At 40.7% G+C, this 18,805-nt stretch overlaps 1 protein-coding gene across 1 annotated transcript in view; it reads left to right on the top strand.

Moving 5' to 3' along the window:
- LOC147888780 (putative serine protease EDA2) overlaps window positions 1–18,805 on the top strand; it is a 196,184-nt gene that overhangs the window by 59,102 nt on the left and 118,277 nt on the right. Inside the window, exons 4-7 of the mRNA XM_087392365.1 lie at window positions 6,711–6,896; window positions 8,193–8,303; window positions 11,118–11,123; window positions 15,086–15,136. Of these exons, the coding sequence (XP_087248491.1) occupies window positions 6,711–6,896; window positions 8,193–8,303; window positions 11,118–11,123; window positions 15,086–15,136 (354 nt within the window). The remainder of the gene's footprint in view (window positions 1–6,710; window positions 6,897–8,192; window positions 8,304–11,117; window positions 11,124–15,085; window positions 15,137–18,805) is intronic.

Here is an 18,805-nt window from a genome sequence, read left to right as displayed (position 1 = left end):
CTTGGAGGTTGTTAGACGTGTGATCATTCATGACAAGCTTCCATATGGATTTTGTAGAGAACATGGTAAAAGTGTTAAGGTAAGCTACCATTCCATGCATTCTATGTTTGTCAGTTGTATTGAGTCCTTTTTTGTTTCTCCTTTGGGGTCTTTGACAAATGTCTCCTCGTGAATCCTATGCATGCTATGTTTGGAAGGATAAGTCACCTTTTCTTTACAATTTGTTGATGGGAAAGTGCCTTCTTTCATGCTATAATGCTTGCTAGTTGAAGTCAATATATTGTGCACGTTTTTCTCCATGTGGTTCCGAGATGCAATCTTCGGTATTAGCTCTCATACGTAGAGCAAAGAAGAATCCAATAGTTTTTTGGGAGGAGAGCTTTCCACTTTTCCAACGGCTATTGATTGATCCACATGAAGATATCTAGACTCACTACATACCTCCCTCTGCAAGGACAATCATGCTGATGTCTTCTCAGCTAGCACGAGGTGGACTAGAGAGGAGTAGTTTTTTTGTAGGTTGCATTATGTCTCTTCTCTGTGTTCCTAGAGGGCTGGTTCTAGAGATGGGTTGTGGTACAGCCCCTCTTATGCGTGCTTGTCAGGCCACTGGCAGGCCTTGTTTTTCATTTGATTCAGACAGTGGTATTGTGGCTAGCATTGTTGAGCCACTTGTGGCAAATCATTCTAGAAAACAGATCAGGTCATAGCATGATGGAGAGGGGGAAGAAGAGAGAGTGGAGCTTGTCACAGATCCATTTGATGAGTAGTATGCTACTGGCCCTGGGTTTTTTCCTATATATTTTGAATGCTGAAATTGAGGACTTTGAAAATGTTATTTAGCATCTTTATAATATGGTAGATAGTGAACATTTACGGATGCCTTTGAATTAAGAAAGTACAAATTTTGATCATTTGGATATTGTTTGTAAGGCCTTGATCTAGCTTTTTTTTTCTTTTTGTTGGTAGCGAATTTAAGGATGGCAAGTTCTTCTTATTGGAAATTATTTTCATGGTTCCACTTTGACTTACTTTGCTTTGAAATGTATGTTTTGTTGTAGTTTGTCTCGGGGGGGTCACTCATCATATGTAACCCTATCACATGAGTTCAACAGAAGGATTTTTTTTATTTCTAAAATTTACAGAAATAAATATACATAAGGGACTATTTAAAATAGTTTTGTAAAAAATTTATAGATTTGTATAGAAAAGGGGTACATTTCATTAATGAAATTTTTTACAGATAAGGGACTTTAAATATAGGCCTTGAACGCACGTGATATAGAGTGTTTATACATAGTGACCCCCCCGAGTAGTTTGTTGCCTACTATGCAGAAAAAATGGCAAGATTCATGTCAGCCGACACGAGATATGATGAGTGCCAATTAGATAATCCACGTGCGCGCAACTACTTTCTTGATGATGAATGTCAGGAGGATTAGAACATGGTTTTAAACACCAATTTTTTCATAGATTGATAACTGTTGTGGTGAACCCTGGACACATTTGGAAAGTGGTAGTGTTAGTTTGGTACATTTTGCGGGTGAAGTGGTGTTTCAATAGTCATTTATGTTATGAGTTTAGTAATTAGTTTTGAATATGGTACCATTGTTCTATGTATGATGCTATCCGATGCTTTATAATGAGACTAGAGCTTTTTAGACATATGGATGAAGTGATATTGTTCAATGTTACCAGACTGAGTAATGTTTATGTTCTTCAATTGAAAGATAGGGTGGATTGTAAGTTTGAATATTGGTATACTTATTATGACAACATCTTGCTATAGTAAGTTGGGTTTCAAATTTGTTCTCATAAGAGGAATTGTGGAAAAACTCGCTCACTTCATTCGGCCCGCTTGCTTTTTCTTGCTCGCTCTATTGACTACCTCGTTCACTTGCAAGTGGACATTGAGGGGGGGTGCTAGATATCAATGCTCCACTCTCGTGTAACTACGCGGGAACCAGCTAACTCTACTTGTAAGCCCCCCAAATGAGGAGAAGGCATTTGAGTAGCTCAATTATTTGGTAGGTCCTCGTTTGGACACCAGATGGGGACCATGTGTGGCCTGATGGCTGGATGGCTTTAGATAGAGTTGGCACACCACCAACTAGGCTACATGCAAGTTTGTGAAGGCATCCCTTGACTGACCGCACTGAGGGTAGACAGAGCATTTCCCGGGGCAACCCACTCTTGGGTTGCGGGGCCCGTTTGGAACCTCAGATGATCCTGGATGGCTCTGGGCCGAGAGACTGTATGTTAGTTGCTCTGTTTTGTGCACCGGTTCTATCGTATGTCGGTGGCCTATTTCAGGAGCGACCCCAATCGACTGTTTTGGGCGGACTGGGTCAGTCACCCAATTGAGCCTAAGTGACTATGACTGGTGGCTATATAAGAGCAAGCCCGTGAAGCCCATTTCATCAATGGCTACAGCAACCCTGATTCCTTAGCATCCAGCCTCCGTCTTCTACTGTTTCCAGCACGCCATCAAAGCTTCTTTCACAGGAGCGCATGGTTGGTTGGGAGGCAGCGCCATCTATTGTATCAGTTCTATAGTAATCAAATTTTTGATTCTCCATACTATCTTGTTTTCTCTCTTGCATATGAGATCCTATTATCTGTTGAGCACAGACGTATTATTTTCTTATAGAAGATGTCTAGGTTGTGATTAATCTACATGTGCAAGAAAATAATGGAGGCCATTTTTAAAGGGTTTGATTAATAACATGAGTTTTCCAAACAAGGAATCAATGCCACTAATGAGCCTTAGCTAATAAATTGATAGTTAAAACTAGAAAATGTGAACAATATGAGGGTGAGAACATGCTTTGAAAAGTTTCTTTCCCAAAATCATTTCACTAGAAGTGCACGATATGTACATATAAGGATTAATACACGGGATTATATTCTAGTTATTTAGTAAAAGAATTGGAATGGTAGGAGTTGGATTGCATTGGTTCCTATTCATGACCAAGTAGGAATTTATCACCACTTGAGCTCCTTATATGATTAAGGAATACAAGGTAATTGGATTACCTATACAAGAACTACTTAAATAGAATCTACCATTTGGTTGCTATCAAAAAACACACGCTACAAATGCATGTACAATTTATTAACTAAAGTTTCCTAGCTTATTTTCTTGTGCTAACATTAGAGATACTATGTAACTCACTACATAAGGTTTGCAACACAATACCATAGTTATGTCTTGAGATTCAAAAACATTATATTTGGAGGTGGTGTAGGTTTGAAAATTCTTTACCTTTCCTTCAAATGATTGGAGGTCTATTGCATTTGATTTATTTAGGTCCTCAATACCAATCTATAAAAGAGTAGTTGATATCATGGACAAAATGAAATCCTAACAATCAGCCAATTTGAAAGTGAGCATTGTTCAAATAATTTTCTAACCAAGAAAGGGTTACCATATCACCAAGATGATAAATGGTGGATGATTGTATTCTAAATGTAGAAAAAACATAATTTTGTTTAATGATTTTGGAGACTATTATACTCCTATTATGGAGGGGAAAAGTAACAAAAGAGATGGGATGTAACCACTTATCAAAAAATGTCTATTGTCATTAGTATTAATTTATCATATCAAGACAAAATATTCATAGTGTAAAAATATTTGAAAGTCCATATTTAAATTGGGATATTAAATTATCTCTAGATTGTACGTGGTATGCAAAATGCATATATATTGAAGTCCCCCCTCCCCTAAACCCAAGATGTATGATTTGGATTCAACGTCCAAAGGGACATGGATGCATTAGGCATCACCATCCAAGCATAAGTGTAGTCTTTTCCTTTGCGTTGTTGAAATAAAAATTTCCCATTAGGTTGCTATCGCTTGAAGCCCACATTCTACAAACCAATGTGTATGGCATTGCATATATATTGTTATAGGGTCTTGGTAAATATGTTAGATAGTATTAGATGCTACATGGGTCCTTCAAAGAGTTAAATATACAAACTCCTTACACCATCTAGGGATTTAGAGAGAATTTGGACAATGATATCAATACCACCTTGACTTCCACATTATCATATGGCTGACATAATGGATGAGATATTATACATAGATTCCCTAATTCATCTATGTTGACAATCTTTTCCACTATCTTTTGAGTTGATTAACGAGCTACCCAATGATTGAGCTCGATATGATGTGCATGCACTGGTGAGGAAAGATGTCACTACTCAATGCGGGGTGAGTGAAATTAAGCGTCAACATAAATTTGACAAGGGGTGGCATGCTGCATGCGTGAATAGTACCAGGATAGGTGGGGGATAGGTACATTAAGTATGTTAGAAGAAGAGATTTATCATAAAAAAAATGCAATCACTATTCATATTTTAAAGGAGGCACATATGCTACAATAGCTCATAGCTGCACAAGATCATGATAGCTTTATGTAAGCTCACCTCCACTCACCTTGACTTGGGCTTGAAGCTCTATGAGCCAACAACCTTATTGGAATCTCAAGGGCCTAGCTCTATGCTACTCTCTATCTTACACAAATCATCCTATTCCTAGTTCCTATTTCTACCTCTAAGTAGGTAAGCTCACCACCTCAGCTAGGGAGAGCTCACCGCCTTTTATTCCTATTCCTTCCTAATAAGGTGGACGATGATCCACCATTGGCATAGCTACTAGTGTTCAGACAATCTTGCCTTATTGGAATCTCAAGGTCCTAGCTCTATGCTACTCTCTGTCTTACACAACTCATCCTCTTCCTAGTTCCAATTTCTAGCTCTAAGTAGGTAAGCTCACTGCCTCAACTAGGGAGAGCTCACTACCTTTTATTCCTATTCCTTCCTAATGAGGTGGACCATGCTCCACCATTGGCATAGCTACTAGTGTTCACGCAATCTCCCTTATACTGCGTTATTCAACCAAACCTGAGCTTCCTATTAAGCAGAGGTTAACACTCTCATTGCCTAAATATGAGATGTGACCTTATAGCTCACCTCTAACACCCCACTCTAGCCATTGTTTCAAAGAAGAGAGTATAATTGACTATCGGTGTCTCTATTGTGCTTCTTGGGTGGGGCTTGGTGTGGTTGATGCTACTCTTGTGGCTGCTACATTGGAGGGGCTTTTCTCTTGAGTTGGCTCTTGAGGTCCTATTTTCCACATGAGTTCCTCCATGGTTGCCAGTACAGCATATCCCCTAGCATTAGTACGTGAAGGAAAAAATTGATGGTGTAGTCTATGGTGGGGTATTCCTGTTAGCATAAGTTGAGTCAATGTTCCATGGGGACACTCCTGGTATCTACCACTCATCTTCACATTGATAACTTGGGGATATAGGGTCCATGGATGTTAACTTGTGAGACTTCAAGTGCCATTTTCCATGCATCAATTGAACCTCACACTAATTGGCCAAGGTCTAGGTGCATCCATGCTCAGGATTTGAGCATGTTGTTATATTGGCACACGACTCTGCAGTCATGTTTAATAAGATTTTGGTAGGAGGGTGAGAAAATATGCTTAATATGATTAAAATATGTCTCTGACTCCATTAAAGCATTCCCAAGAAATTGTTCCACCAATCAGACAAGTTGGGTGGAGTGTGAATGCCTATGAGACATGGTCAGGGGCAACTTATTGATTAAGTGATGTGCAATAGCACCTCTCTGTTATACAAAAGGCTTCTATTATTTTGATCTTTGAATAGTTCTTGTGTTAGGTTTTAAAAATGGGCAAAAAAAAAAGGTGGAATTAGTGGTATACCCAACTAGTATCAATGGTAGGAAAAATATTGCAACTTCCTCAAGCTAACTTGTCATGATAAAAAACAACTAAACTAAGTAAACACCCTCTATAACCTCTCCTAATCAAATCAAGTAAAGGACATCATAGAAACAATTTCCAAAAGTAGTATATAATGGAGGTCTTCCTACAATGGTATTAGCCAATGAGTGTCAATAAAAAATGGGTGGAGCTACTATAACAACAAAAATATCATCCCCAAACAAAAACATAAATGCAAATATGGACCCCCACATGGTAGAATATGCATGTTGTACTCTTAAATGATGAAATACTATTGAGGTATTCACATATTAATGTATGGATGCAAGGTACAACAAATATCTCTTATGTGTAAATTTAAGTTGGATGCTATGGATGAATTTCACAAGTCCTATTTCTCCTAATATAGGTTCTTGAAATGATACCTAGTGTGATAACTTATATGACTAGATGTCCACATCCTAACAATAGTTTCACAATTTCTATTAGAAAACATACGTCAACAAGGTATATAATTCTAAATTAAGTTTCATGTGGGGCACACATCCAAGTTTGGATAAAGATTCATGTGGGAAACATATCCAACTCCATATTGTGACTTAATCTCTAACACATTATTTTTGTGAATATAAAGAAATTACAACGTGGACATTCCTCATGGTTACATTTTAGAATTTAAAGACTTTATAAATTACATGAAGCCCATTATGTTTTCCAACTTTTGGTACTAGGTTCTAAGTCTTTATAAATTCTAAACAATATAAAGCTCATTTAAGTGTAGTTATTTAGTTTCCTTAAATGGTTCTATTTTCTCCAAAGGGCATCAAGCTAGGGTGAGAGATTTATTTATGTGAAAATATCAACCCATATATTATTTTTTTAAATGTCTTTATTTATCAAAATTGAAATTAAATGCTAAAATGACAGATTCTTTTTGGTACAGGATCAAATAAGAAAGAGATTCAACCTCTCAGCAAGCTTTGAAAATGCATGGATTGTTTTGGGAGGATCTTACTCAGGGGCAATGAGTGCTTGGTTTAGACTAAAGTTTCCACACCTTGTGCGTGGAAGTATATCAAGCTCTGGTGTTGTAAACACAATAGAAGATTATCAAGAATATGATATACAGGTGATACATTGATAATTTACTATGGGTGATACATTCATGCATTCAAACTAGTTTTTGTTTAAATGTAAGGAGGAAAGGAATTTATAAATAGATTAGTGGAACATAAAGAATTTTATATGGGTGATACATTCATGCATTCGAACTAGTTTTTTCTTTAATGTACAGAGGAAAGGAATTTATACACAAATTAGTGGAACACCAAAAATTTCAGCAAAAATGTACAATAAATGCTTTTTACAAAACATAATAAAGCTAAGAATAAGTAGCTGATATAATTCAATGTAGATGATACATAATAGAAGTAAAATAGGAAAATATATGTTTTGCATGCATGATTACTTTTGGTGATAAATATATAGCTAGATTTTGATAGACAAGCACATTATAAAGACACATACATAAATATGGAGACTATTGGATCATTAAAAAGTGTTTTCTATACAAAAAGCAAACTCATAGAAATGTATAGAAAATCAAGTGGATGAATTCCTCCAAGTACTCCTCATTGTAAGTCTTGTAGATGATGAAAAAAAGTGCATATCGAAATATAGCTTCATGTATATTTTTTTCTAAAAATTGCCAGTTTCTAAAACTAATCAATAAAGCACTAAACTATTGTTCACACTTCAACATGAAATTACCAAGATTTCTCTAAGATGCATAAAAAATACTATAAACATTTTGAGAATGAATCAATGCTTTGTTGTCCTTGAATAAGAGTGAATGATGATATGGTGTGGTATAATACTTAAACTTGATTTATCGATAAAATATGACTCTTACTAATTGTAAGCATTAGGTTATATTTGTAGCTTCGAGATTGCACCCCCCACGGTCCCAACAACCACCCTTTTTCCCCAACACATGCAACCACACACACATCACAGATTTAGTCTCTCATGTGTGTGCGTGCATGCATGTGTGTGTGTGTGTGAGAGACTCGGGGGGGGGGGGGCGGGGGGGCGGGGGGGGGGGTCACTCATCATGTGTAACCCTATCACGTGAGTTCAACAGAGGGATATTTTATATTTCTAAATTTAACAAAAATTAACATACATAAGGGAGTATTTAAATTAGTTTTTGGAAATACATATTTGTATAGAAAAAGGGTGCATTTAATTAATGAAAAATTCACAGATAAGGTATTTTAAAAATGGGCCTTGAATGCACATGATATAGAGGGTTTGTACATAGTGACCCCCTTGAGGTGAGAGAGAGAGAGAGAGAGAGAGAGAGAGAGAGAGAGAGATGTGTTGGATTTGATTAAAAACATGGTCTCCACCATTTTAAGTGCAGCTTGGCATATCTCTAGGTCCAATCTGTGGTGGTGCATACAAAGAAATAACTAGACCGATAGAGGAAGGACTTGCAAAGAATGCAACATACATCAAATCACTTTTCAATGCTGTTCAGGGTACTAGATGATCTCTTGTACTTATACAATATCATAGCTAGCTCCAAAAAATTTTCCATGAGACTTTTTTAAAGAATAAATCCATATCCATAAAATATATCTCATTCGGTATTTCTTTTTCTTTAATTGATGTTCACTTGAATGGATCCATGAAAATTTTTCTATGTGTATGTGTGTGTAAGCTTGCGTGCGTGCATGCATGCACTCATGTGCGCATGCATACATGCATACATGAATGCATGCATGTGTGTTGTGTGTGTGTGTGTGTGTGTGTGTGAGGGATGTTTTTATCGAAGCTATGCTTATATATTAATATAAAATCTTGGCAAAAGTTTTCAAGATAAAATTTTTAGTTTCGCAATATTAGTAGAATGTAGTACTTGTTTGTATATTTTCTTTTGAATTTTGAAGGAAAAAATGCAAATCCTAGCAAAAGTTTAAATTTTTTTGCATAAAAGTTTCAAATCATGGCGAATGTTTCAAACATTTATTTTTATTAGGACATACAAACTTTCGATGCCAATATAAAACTTTAGCTTCTTAATGAAAGTAACTTGAAAAAATCATCCATGGTGTGTGTGCACGTGCGCACACACAAATGTGCACATGTGCCTGTGTGTGCATGTGTGTGATGTGGGGGTTAAAGTTCATTGTGCCTTAACCCCAGTTATGTACAATACTCAAACACATATATAAATGAATGAAAAAGAAGATTAGGGTGGTTCTGCACCCACCAAACTTGTGTGGCTCTCTGTCTCTCTCTCTCCTTCTTCCGTTCTTGCTTCCGTTGAGAGCACTCTCAACTGGTATCAGAGCCCGGGTGATCTAGCTGAGTGTGCGTGAATGCTTGAAGCTCAGCAGCTCTGTGGGAGGAAGGAGAAGCTTTGTGGGAAGCTTTGTGGGGGACTTTACTTGCATCCGAGTGTGCAGAGACCTTGGAGGAACCTTTGGAAAAGTTACTTTGGCTTTGCGAAGTTTTTTTTTGAGAGCCTGTTAAGTGGTTTCAAAAAAAAAAAGTCGTTTTTTGAGCTTTTCCCTGTTCCGTTCGATGACAGAGACTCCATATTGACTTGTAGAGGCAACTATTGCTTGCTTTTGGTGTCCACATTACTTCAGGAGCTTGGAAACACCTTCATTCTTGAATCTGGGATCATTTTAGTGGATTTCTGACTCACTGTGTCAGTTCCTGCGTTTTTTGCCCGGGTATTGGAACTCAAGTTTGGAGCAACCATTTGCAGATCTGTCAGTTCCGGTGGACTCAGGAGGTCCTAAAACTTCTATGTTGCTCATCATTCGCACTCCGGTGGAGTTTACAGATAGCTCTGTTTCCAAAAACGTTTTTCAGTCCGTGTGTTGGACCCAGTGATTGAGACCACGGTTTCCAAAACCGTCTGTCCCATTGCGTTCCGGACGCCCAAAAACCCCTACCTATCAGTTCTTGCGTGATTCGGTGGAGGATTTTCAGAGTTATAAATCTCTGTGTATTTGATTTCGTCTCTCTGTTATGCATTTTTCATACTAAGGTTTTGAAACCTTAGATTTATGCCACATGGCAGTGGATAAGTATTGACTCCCATTTCTCACTCATCGGTTGGGATTTTGGAGTTCTGGCAGAAGAGAGATATTTGCAGATTTTCTTGCTGGTTCCGATTATGCAATGGCGCCCATGTTTTGAGGCATCTCAGGTTCTATTTTCAGTAGCGCTCATTACCGTGGGACTATGATTTCTTGAGCATACCTTATGCAGATCACTCTGGTTGCAGTTTGAGCAGTGTACGCTCATTCGTGGTGTGCATTGGGTTGCAGTGGATGATTTATAGGCCATTTGGATGCATTGCGGTCCTTATTGGATGCGCTGATAGGCCCGAATTGCCTTGTGGGATGCTATTTTTATGGACGCTTTGCACATGGATGCTATTTTATGCTGAGGGACAGCTTTGACACATTGCAGGTGATGCATTGATAGTGCTATGCTCTCTTGGATGAGACATTATTGATGCATATGCCAGTGGACAGTGTTTATGCTTGAGTCATTTGGCACTTATTGGCATTTTCTTTTGGGCCAGATTTGCTCATATGGATGCATAGTATATGCACATGAGTCAGATGCTTTGAGCTTTGAGTTTTAGTGATATTTCACTCTATTGTGGCATACACATTTGGGTGCACCTGGTATTTGGTGTGATTCTCTCTTGCAGGCACTAGCATTTGGGATTTTGCTTTATTTGCATCATGGCATCCTCTTCCATGCCTGAAAAGGAGTTTTTCAGCATTAAAAAGTTTGATGGGACAAACTTTTCTTTGTGGAAAGAACAGATAAGGGATGTGCTTATTCAAAAGAAGCAGATTAAACCCTTGGCAGGGATTGAAGCTAAGCCTGCAAATATGTCTGAGGATGATTGGAATGAGTTGGATGCATTAGTAAAGTCTACTATTAGACTTCATCTTGCAGAGTCAGTTTATTTCAGAGTAGTAAATGAGCAGACTACGGAAGATTTGTGGAAGAAACTGTGTGCCACTTATGAAAAGGAAACTACCTCTAATAAAGTTTACCTCATGAAGAGGTTATTTGAGCTGCAAATGAAGGAAGGGGTCTCCATTGCTTCTCATTTGAATGAATTCAATATTATTTTCAGCCAGCTTCAGGCTCAGAAAATGAATTTTGATGCGGAGACTAAGGCAATATTTCTCTTATGTTCATTGCCATCCTCATGGGATACCTTCCGTACAGCTGTCAGTAACTCTGCACCTGGTGGAGTACTGAAATTTGATGATGTTGTGGGTAGCTTGTTGGCCGAGGAGATTAGACGGAAGTCTATGGATGGAAACAAGCAGGATGCAGCCTTAAATGTGCAAAGGGGCAGATCACAGTTCAGGGGGAAGTCCCAAGAAAGAGGGAAGTCTCGTAGCAAATCCAGGGCACGAAACATTGAGTGTTACCATTGTGGCAAGAAGGGCCATATGAAAAAGGATTGCTACAAGCTGAAAAGAGAGCAAAAGGATAAGAAAAAGAATGCAAATTGGGGTGCAAATCAAAAGGAAGAGAGTCCAAGGGAGGACAAAGGAAAAGTGAAGATCGAGGAGATCAATGCAGTCACACGTGATAGTGACAATGATGTTCTATTCATGTCTAGTTTATCTACAGAGTTGCTTACCACTTCAGATGATGCATATTCCCAGGATTGGATTTTGGATTCTGGTGCTTCATTCCATGTTACTCCCCATAGGGAATGGTTCTCCACTTATGACAGTGGAAAGACAGGTTGTGTGCATCTTGGAAATGACTATGCATGTGACATAGTGGGAGCAGGTGACATAAAGTTTTCTTTTGCAAATGGGTCTGCATTTGTTTTGAAACATGTGAGACATGTGCCTAAGCTGACCAAGAGTCTTATTTCAGTGGGTCAGCTAGATGATGCTGGTTTTCACACCACTTTTGGCTTTCAGAGTTGGAAAATTAAGAAGGGCTCTATGCTTTTGGCCAGGGGTGCCAAGTGTGGGACTTTGTATCCCTTATATGTATCAGGGGTATTTGATCATGTTGTTGCAATAACCGAGCAGCCAAGCACTTCTTTGTGGCATTGCAGGTTGGGGCACATGAGCCAGAATGGAATGAAACTCTTATGCCATTTGGGTTATGTACCACATTTGAGTTTCTCTGATTTTGAATTTTGTGAGCATTGTCTCTATGGAAAGCAGACTAAATCAGCCCATAAAAGAAGGGGAAAGAAAGAGTTTGAAATGCTTGATTTGGTGCATTCAGACGTATGTGGTCCCATGCCTACACGGTCATTAGGCGGGGCTGAATACTATGTGACATTCATTGATGATGCAACTAGGAAAGTGTGGGCTTATGCTATAGCTCGGAAGAGTGATGTGTTCCAGGTATTTCAGAAATGGCTGGCCTTGGTTGAGAATCAGTCAGGTAGAACGCTTAAATGCCTACGGACTGATAATGGTGGAGAGTATCTCTCTCATGACTTTCAGCATTTCTGTGATACACGTGGGATTAAGAGGGAGCTCACATCCCCTCGTACTCCAGAGCAAAATCCAGTTGCAGAAAAGATGAATCGTACCATTCAAGAAAGGTTGCAATGCATGCTTTCCAATGCAAGTCTTTCTGGTGGTTTTTGGGCTGAGGCAATGAAGACTGCAGTGCATGTGATCAATAGATCACCTAGTAAGAGTTTGGATGGTGGTATTCCTGAAGAGGCATGGAGTGGAAAGAAGCCCTCTTACTCTCATTTGCGTATATTTGGGTGTGAGGCATATGCACATGTGCCAAAAGAGCTTCGAAAGAAGCTAGATCCTAAGTCTAGGAAATGCATCTTTCTAGGTTATGGTGAAAGTGGAGAGATGGGCTATCGTCTCTGGGATCCAGAAGCAAAGAAGATCATACGCAGCCATGATGTGGTCTTCAATGAGAAGAAGATGCATAAGGCACCCATGAGGGATGTGGAAATGAGGAGAATCACTTTCCAGGATGTGAATCCACCTGCATATGTTGATAGACAGCAAGCTGTCCATGCACCAAATGTGCAAGAAATGGTACAACCAAGTACTCCCACAGGTATACAATCAAGGGTAGATGATGGATCATCTATTGGTGGAAATGATGAGCCAAATGTGGCTGATATGCAAGTGGGACAGCAAGCTGAAATGCCCTTGAGAAGATCATCTAGAGTGTCTAGACCGCCTGATAGGTTTGTTCCAGGGGTAGACTATGTGATGCTTACTGATTGCGGGGAGCCTTCTTGCTACAGAGAGGCTATGATGCGTGAGGATCAACGCAAGTGGGAGTATGCTATGCAATCAGAGATGAGTTCACTTATGAAGAATAAGACTTGGGACTTGGTTTCGTTGCCACATGGAAAGAAAGCATTGCCATGTAAATGGGTCTACAAAATGAAGGTCACAGGTGATGATGTGCCTAGGTACAAGGCCCGTTTGGTTGCTAAAGGGTTCAAGCAAGAGAAGGGTGTGGACTTTGATGAGATATTCTCTCCGGTTGTAAAGATGACCACACTTAGATGCATGCTTGGACTAGTGGCATTAGAGGATATGGAGCTTATGCAGATGGAAAGACAGCTTTCTTGCATGGGGATTTGCATGAGGAAATTTACATGGTGCAGCCGGAAGGCTTTGAAGAAAAGGGCAAAGAGCATTTAGTTTGCAAGCTGAAGAAGAGTCTCTATGGTCTTAAGCAAGCACCTAGAGAATGGTATCAGAAGTTTGATGCTTTCATTTGGTCCCAGGGTTTTAGAAGGAGTGAAATTGATCACTGCCTCTACACTAAAAGGGCTAAGGATAGTAGCCTGATAATCCTGGCACTATATGTGGATGATATGCTATTGGCTAGCAAGAATACTTATGAGCTAGATGCATTAAAGGCCCAGTTGCATGAGGCCTTTGATATGAAGGATTTGGGACTTGCAGGTCATATTCTTGGTATGCGCATCACGCGTGATTGGAGTAGGAAACTCCTTTGGCTTTCACAAAAAGAGTATGTTACAAAAGTATTGCAGCGTTTCAATATGGAGGGGGGGAAGGCAGTGAGTACTCCATTGCCTCCATATGTGAAACTGAGTCATACAGATAGTCCCAAATCAGATGAGGAGAGGGCCATGATGGCCAAGGTTCCTTATGCATCAGCAGTTGGGAGTCTTATGTATGCTATGATAGCTACTAGACCAGACATTGCATTTGCAGTGGGAGTTGTTAGCCGGTATATGGCTAATCCAGGAAAGAGGCATTGGGAGGCAGTTAAGTGCATCATGAGGTACATGAAGGGTACCAAGGAGATGTGCATCTGCTTTGGTAAAGGAGACATGCGTGTACTTGGGTACACAGATTCAGACTATGCAGGGCATGTGGATAGTAGGAGATCAACTTCTGGTTATGTGTTCACCTTTGCAGGTGGTGCAGTGTCGTGGATGTCTCGCGCATAGAAGTGCGTTGCTTTGTCTACCACAGAGGCTGAGTATGTTTTGTAGCCACAGAGGGTTGCAAGGAGGCTATATGGCTTGATCGGCTAGTGGGAGATTTGGGGATTCATACAGGTGTACCGACATTGCATAGTGATTCCATGAGTGCTATTCAGCTAGCACGGAATCCGGTCTTTCATGCAAAGACCAAACACATTGAGGTCAGGTACCATTTCATCAGGGAGGTACTTGAGGACAAGCGCATAGAGCTTGTCAAGGTTCATACAGATGATAACCCTGCAGATATGCTGACGAAGAGTCTACCTAGTCAGCGGTTTGAGTATTGTCGTGTATTGATGGGCATTGGATAGTATGCTCACTGGTTGTTCTCCCTTAAAGGCACATTGTCCTTTAAGTGGGAGGTTGTGGGGGTTAAAGGTCACTGTGCCTTAACCCCAGTTATGTACAATACTCAAACACATATATAAATGAATGAAAAAGAAGATTAGGGTGGTTCTGCACCCACCAAACTTGTGTGGCTCTCTGTCTCTCTCTCTCCTTCTTCCGTTCTTGCTTCCGTTGAGAGCACTCTCATGTGAGCACATGAATTCGTGTTCACACATGATTGAAGATGATTATTTGATACAGTTAGTGATTATATTCATATATATCCAAAAATGTATTATATGTATATAAATTAATTTAGCTATGTGTGAGAAAATCAAAAGCCATTACTCAAAATCCACCATACATGTAACTATATATAAATAAATAAGAGAGAGAGAGAGAGAGAGAGAGAGATGCTCACATGGATTCATGGAATCATACTAAGCTAGGAAAATTTGCAACAGCTATCTGATGGTGACTTTGCCAAGCTCCTTGGAGTTTTCCCTGCTGAGGCGGTAAGACCTAAGATGAACTTTGTAAATTTTAAGAAGAGATTGTATTTATTTCACTAATGAATCCATTTAAGTCTTTTCTTCTTTAAAAAAATGGAATAAATTGTGCAATTTGAAACTAATTGATTTGCTTAAACTAAGCATACTATACGACATTTTCTTAGACATACTAGCCATCAATGAGATTTGTGTTTCTTAGATCATTAAAATCAGTAATAATTTAAATATGTAGGACACTCTATTAGGATAGGTCAAATTATATTCCCATGGTAGCTATCAAATATCAATAGGTATATCTTTTGATGCCATGTGCAAGTTGAAAATATCATAAACTGTACTATTTTGTAGCTAGATTTTATTTGATTTCATATAGATACATGATAAGAAAGTGCTAGAAGCATGGAACACTAGTCTATAAGTGGGTCAATTTATATAAGCCATTATTTCTTCATGCTATAAATTTTGTAAAAGATCAAGTTTAGGTCTCATATTCTCACATTGTCTTCATTCTAGCCATATTTTTTTGTGTGTGTGTGTGTGTGCATGCATGCGCATGTGTGTGTGTGTGTGTGTGCAAGTGCATGCATGCACATATGCACATGTGCATGCATTCATGTGTGTGTGCACATGGGCATGCATGCATCAATGTGTGTGTGTGTGTGCGCGTGTGCATGCATGTGCGCACACACATAAAGGACTAGGTTAAGAGGCATATAATCACCTTATCAGACCAATACTAGAGTCATATAGTCACATTATTAGACCAATACTAGCTACCTATAGGAGAGTAGATACCCTACGTAATCAAGAATGTTAGTAAAATTAATTGTGAATGAGTATAGTTGTGTGTGCATAAGCTCAAGTATATTGTATGAGTGTATGTGAGTATGTGTGCATGTTTATAATTATATATAGCTACTAACATGCTAGTGTGTGTGTCTATGTGTCTCTATGTGTGTACACGTGCATGCGTGCATGTGTGTGTGAGTATGTGTGTGTGCATGTACGTGTGTGTGTGTGCGCACATGTGCATGCACATGTGTGTGTGCATGTGTGTGTGTGTGTGTTTGTTTGTGCATCTGTGCACTTCTATTGACCAAGGGATTAGAAATGTACCATGGAGTGTACTCCTCTATGTGGGACACTTGTATGTTGTGTTGTACAATAGGACTTATTGAGAATTTATGGGTGAGGAGACCTCTTTGTTAGCCCTCTCTACTCTGAAGACTAACTCGAAACGCACTACTGCGACAGATTTACATGCGTAATCGAACTTCAGAACTGCGTATGAAAATTCATAGAGTAGAACAGTGATCGACAGAATCATTCATGATAAAACAATAAGATAGATGCAATAGAATATCTGTATTACACTTCTCCGAGCAGTACAACACCGTACTCTCTGATACATAACAATGTTCCTCTTCTGATCATACTGATCCTTGCTCCGATCCTCATCAATGAGCCCCCTGAATGATCGCTCTCTTCTCTTTTATCTAACCGGCACACATAACTCCTTCACGGTTGCCGTGACGGTTGCCGTGCCTCGTCAGTTCTCCGCCTGGTCCTAGAACTTCCGTCTTTTCATATCTCACTATAAACTAGATACAACGTATTAATGATAATAATCTAAGGACTCCCCCCCTAGTTCCTCTTTGCTGTTGCTGCTTTTGCCCTTAACACTTGGCACTCCCGGTGAATCGGATTCCGGATCCGCATCCGAACCCACCGGTTCTCCGCTACGGTTCATCCTCGACGTCGCCACCGTCATTGTCCGCCACCGCCGCTGCTGCCGCTGCCGCCGCCGGAACTACTGGAGCCGCCGGCGCCAGTACTTGTACTGCCGGAGCCGCTTGCGCCGGTCGAAGTAAAGGTAGCTGCTGCGGGTTGAGAGCATGGGCATCCACAAAAATTTGGAGCTGTCCATAGAAAGGTGGTGCCGCCGCCCCCGCCTGCTGAGCTACTGCCGCCATCCGATGAATATAGCGGCATGCTGTCCGCAGGTCGACCAACATAGCTGCTCTCTCAACATGACTCGTTCTCCGCAGCTGTTGTAGCTCCTCTTCATGCAGTCGGGTCTTCTCAGATAGAGCGAGTTCGAGATCGGTTACCTGCATACTGCGATCTGCTTTCTTCGCCACACCATCCAGTCGTTTCATTACCCGCCCCAATTCCTTGGTTTGGGCACCTGTTGATTGTTCTGTCGTAGTAGCTCTGATCTTCAGCAGATCTGCCATGAGGCTCTTCACCTCAACTTCATGTTGATGGTGCTCTTCTTTCCGGGCGAGCTTGAGTGCCAACAGCTGAGATCTCGCATCGTCACACTGCTGTTGCACCACCGCGACGTGTTCTTTCAGCTGCAAAAAGTGCCTTGCGTCAAAGGATTCCCCGTCCGCTGGCTCCGGAAAAGCTGCCACAAAAGCGGCTGCTGTGTCCGCTTGGGGTCGTGGCTTCATTGCGGGAACCTGTGCGATCTCGGGTCTTTTTCCTCTGGCCTTCACTCGTCGGAGGGCTTCTTCCAGTTCGGCGATCCGTTTGACATAGCCTTCGGAAGAATCCACCGGTCCCGCCGCTGTCTGCTTCCCGAGAGTATTTGCCGATGTAGAACTTCCACCCTCCAGTTGTGCCGCAGTTTCCGTCACCGGTACTGGTGGTAAAAATGCTGTTCCTGCGCCCCCTCCCGCCGGATCATCCTCATCCCTCTGGGCCAACCGTCGATCGAGAGGCCTGCAAGCCCGCTCCAGCTCTACTCGCAATTGACGTTGATGATCAAGAAAAATACCCTGCATCTCTGCGACGAAGGCTTCTGATAAATCCAACAAAAGTGCCTCGTCCAGCATGCGTGTAGAGCTAGAGGGTTGCCGGTACCCCATCACTTCCGCTTCCAACAACTGCACCCTGGCGGTCGTAGTTGTAGCCTTCTCCGTCAATTGTTCCGTCAGCCGCAGGTGTTCTTGAGTTTGGGCAACAATCGCCGTCCTTGCTTCCTCCATATCCTGCTGTCGCCGTGCATCCATCTGTTGGAATTGTAACAACTGCTCCTGCAGCTGTCTCAGGGGGGTCACTATGTATAAACCCTCTATATCACGTGCGTTCAAGGCCTATATTTAAAATCCCTTATCTGTAAATTTTTTCATTAATAAAATGTACCCCTTTTCTATACAAATCTGTAAATTTTTTCCAAAACTATTTTAAATAGTCCCTTATGTATATTTATTTCTGTAAATTTTAGAAATAAAAAATATCCTTCTGTTGAACTCACGTGATAGGGTTACATATGATAAGTGACCCCCCCAAGGCAGCTGTTGATTGCGTTCGAGCAGCCTGGCATTTTCCTGGCGCAACCTCGCCTCATTCTCCTCCAGCTGCCCCTTCTGAAAACATTGGAGCAAGCGCTCCGCCAACCGTCGTGCCGTGACCAGATCATATGTCTCCACCGGCGGAGATAGCTGCAGCTCACCACCCTTTTGCTTCCAAATTGCCTTTTGGATGCCCTGGTGAACTCCTTGTTTGCATGCAACGATCAAGTGTCCCATCATCCTGATAAAAGCCCCACTTCGAAGATTCAGTAGATTGCATGGCGGCGTCCTCGCTCCGCAACACGAAGCTTTGCTCCCACCGTTTCTCGGAATAAAGTGAGTGATACCACACGTGCGTACTAATAGCCCCCAT

This window comes from Dipteris shenzhenensis, chromosome 21 (genome assembly GCF_047967505.1).
Source record: "Dipteris shenzhenensis isolate YYH24624 ecotype China chromosome 21, Dip_SZ_1.0, whole genome shotgun sequence".
In the NCBI taxonomy this organism is placed as follows: domain Eukaryota; kingdom Viridiplantae; phylum Streptophyta; class Polypodiopsida; order Gleicheniales; family Dipteridaceae; genus Dipteris; species Dipteris shenzhenensis.
The sequence above is the reverse complement of the archived record's forward strand: the minus strand, read 5'-3'. Positions and strand labels throughout refer to the sequence as shown.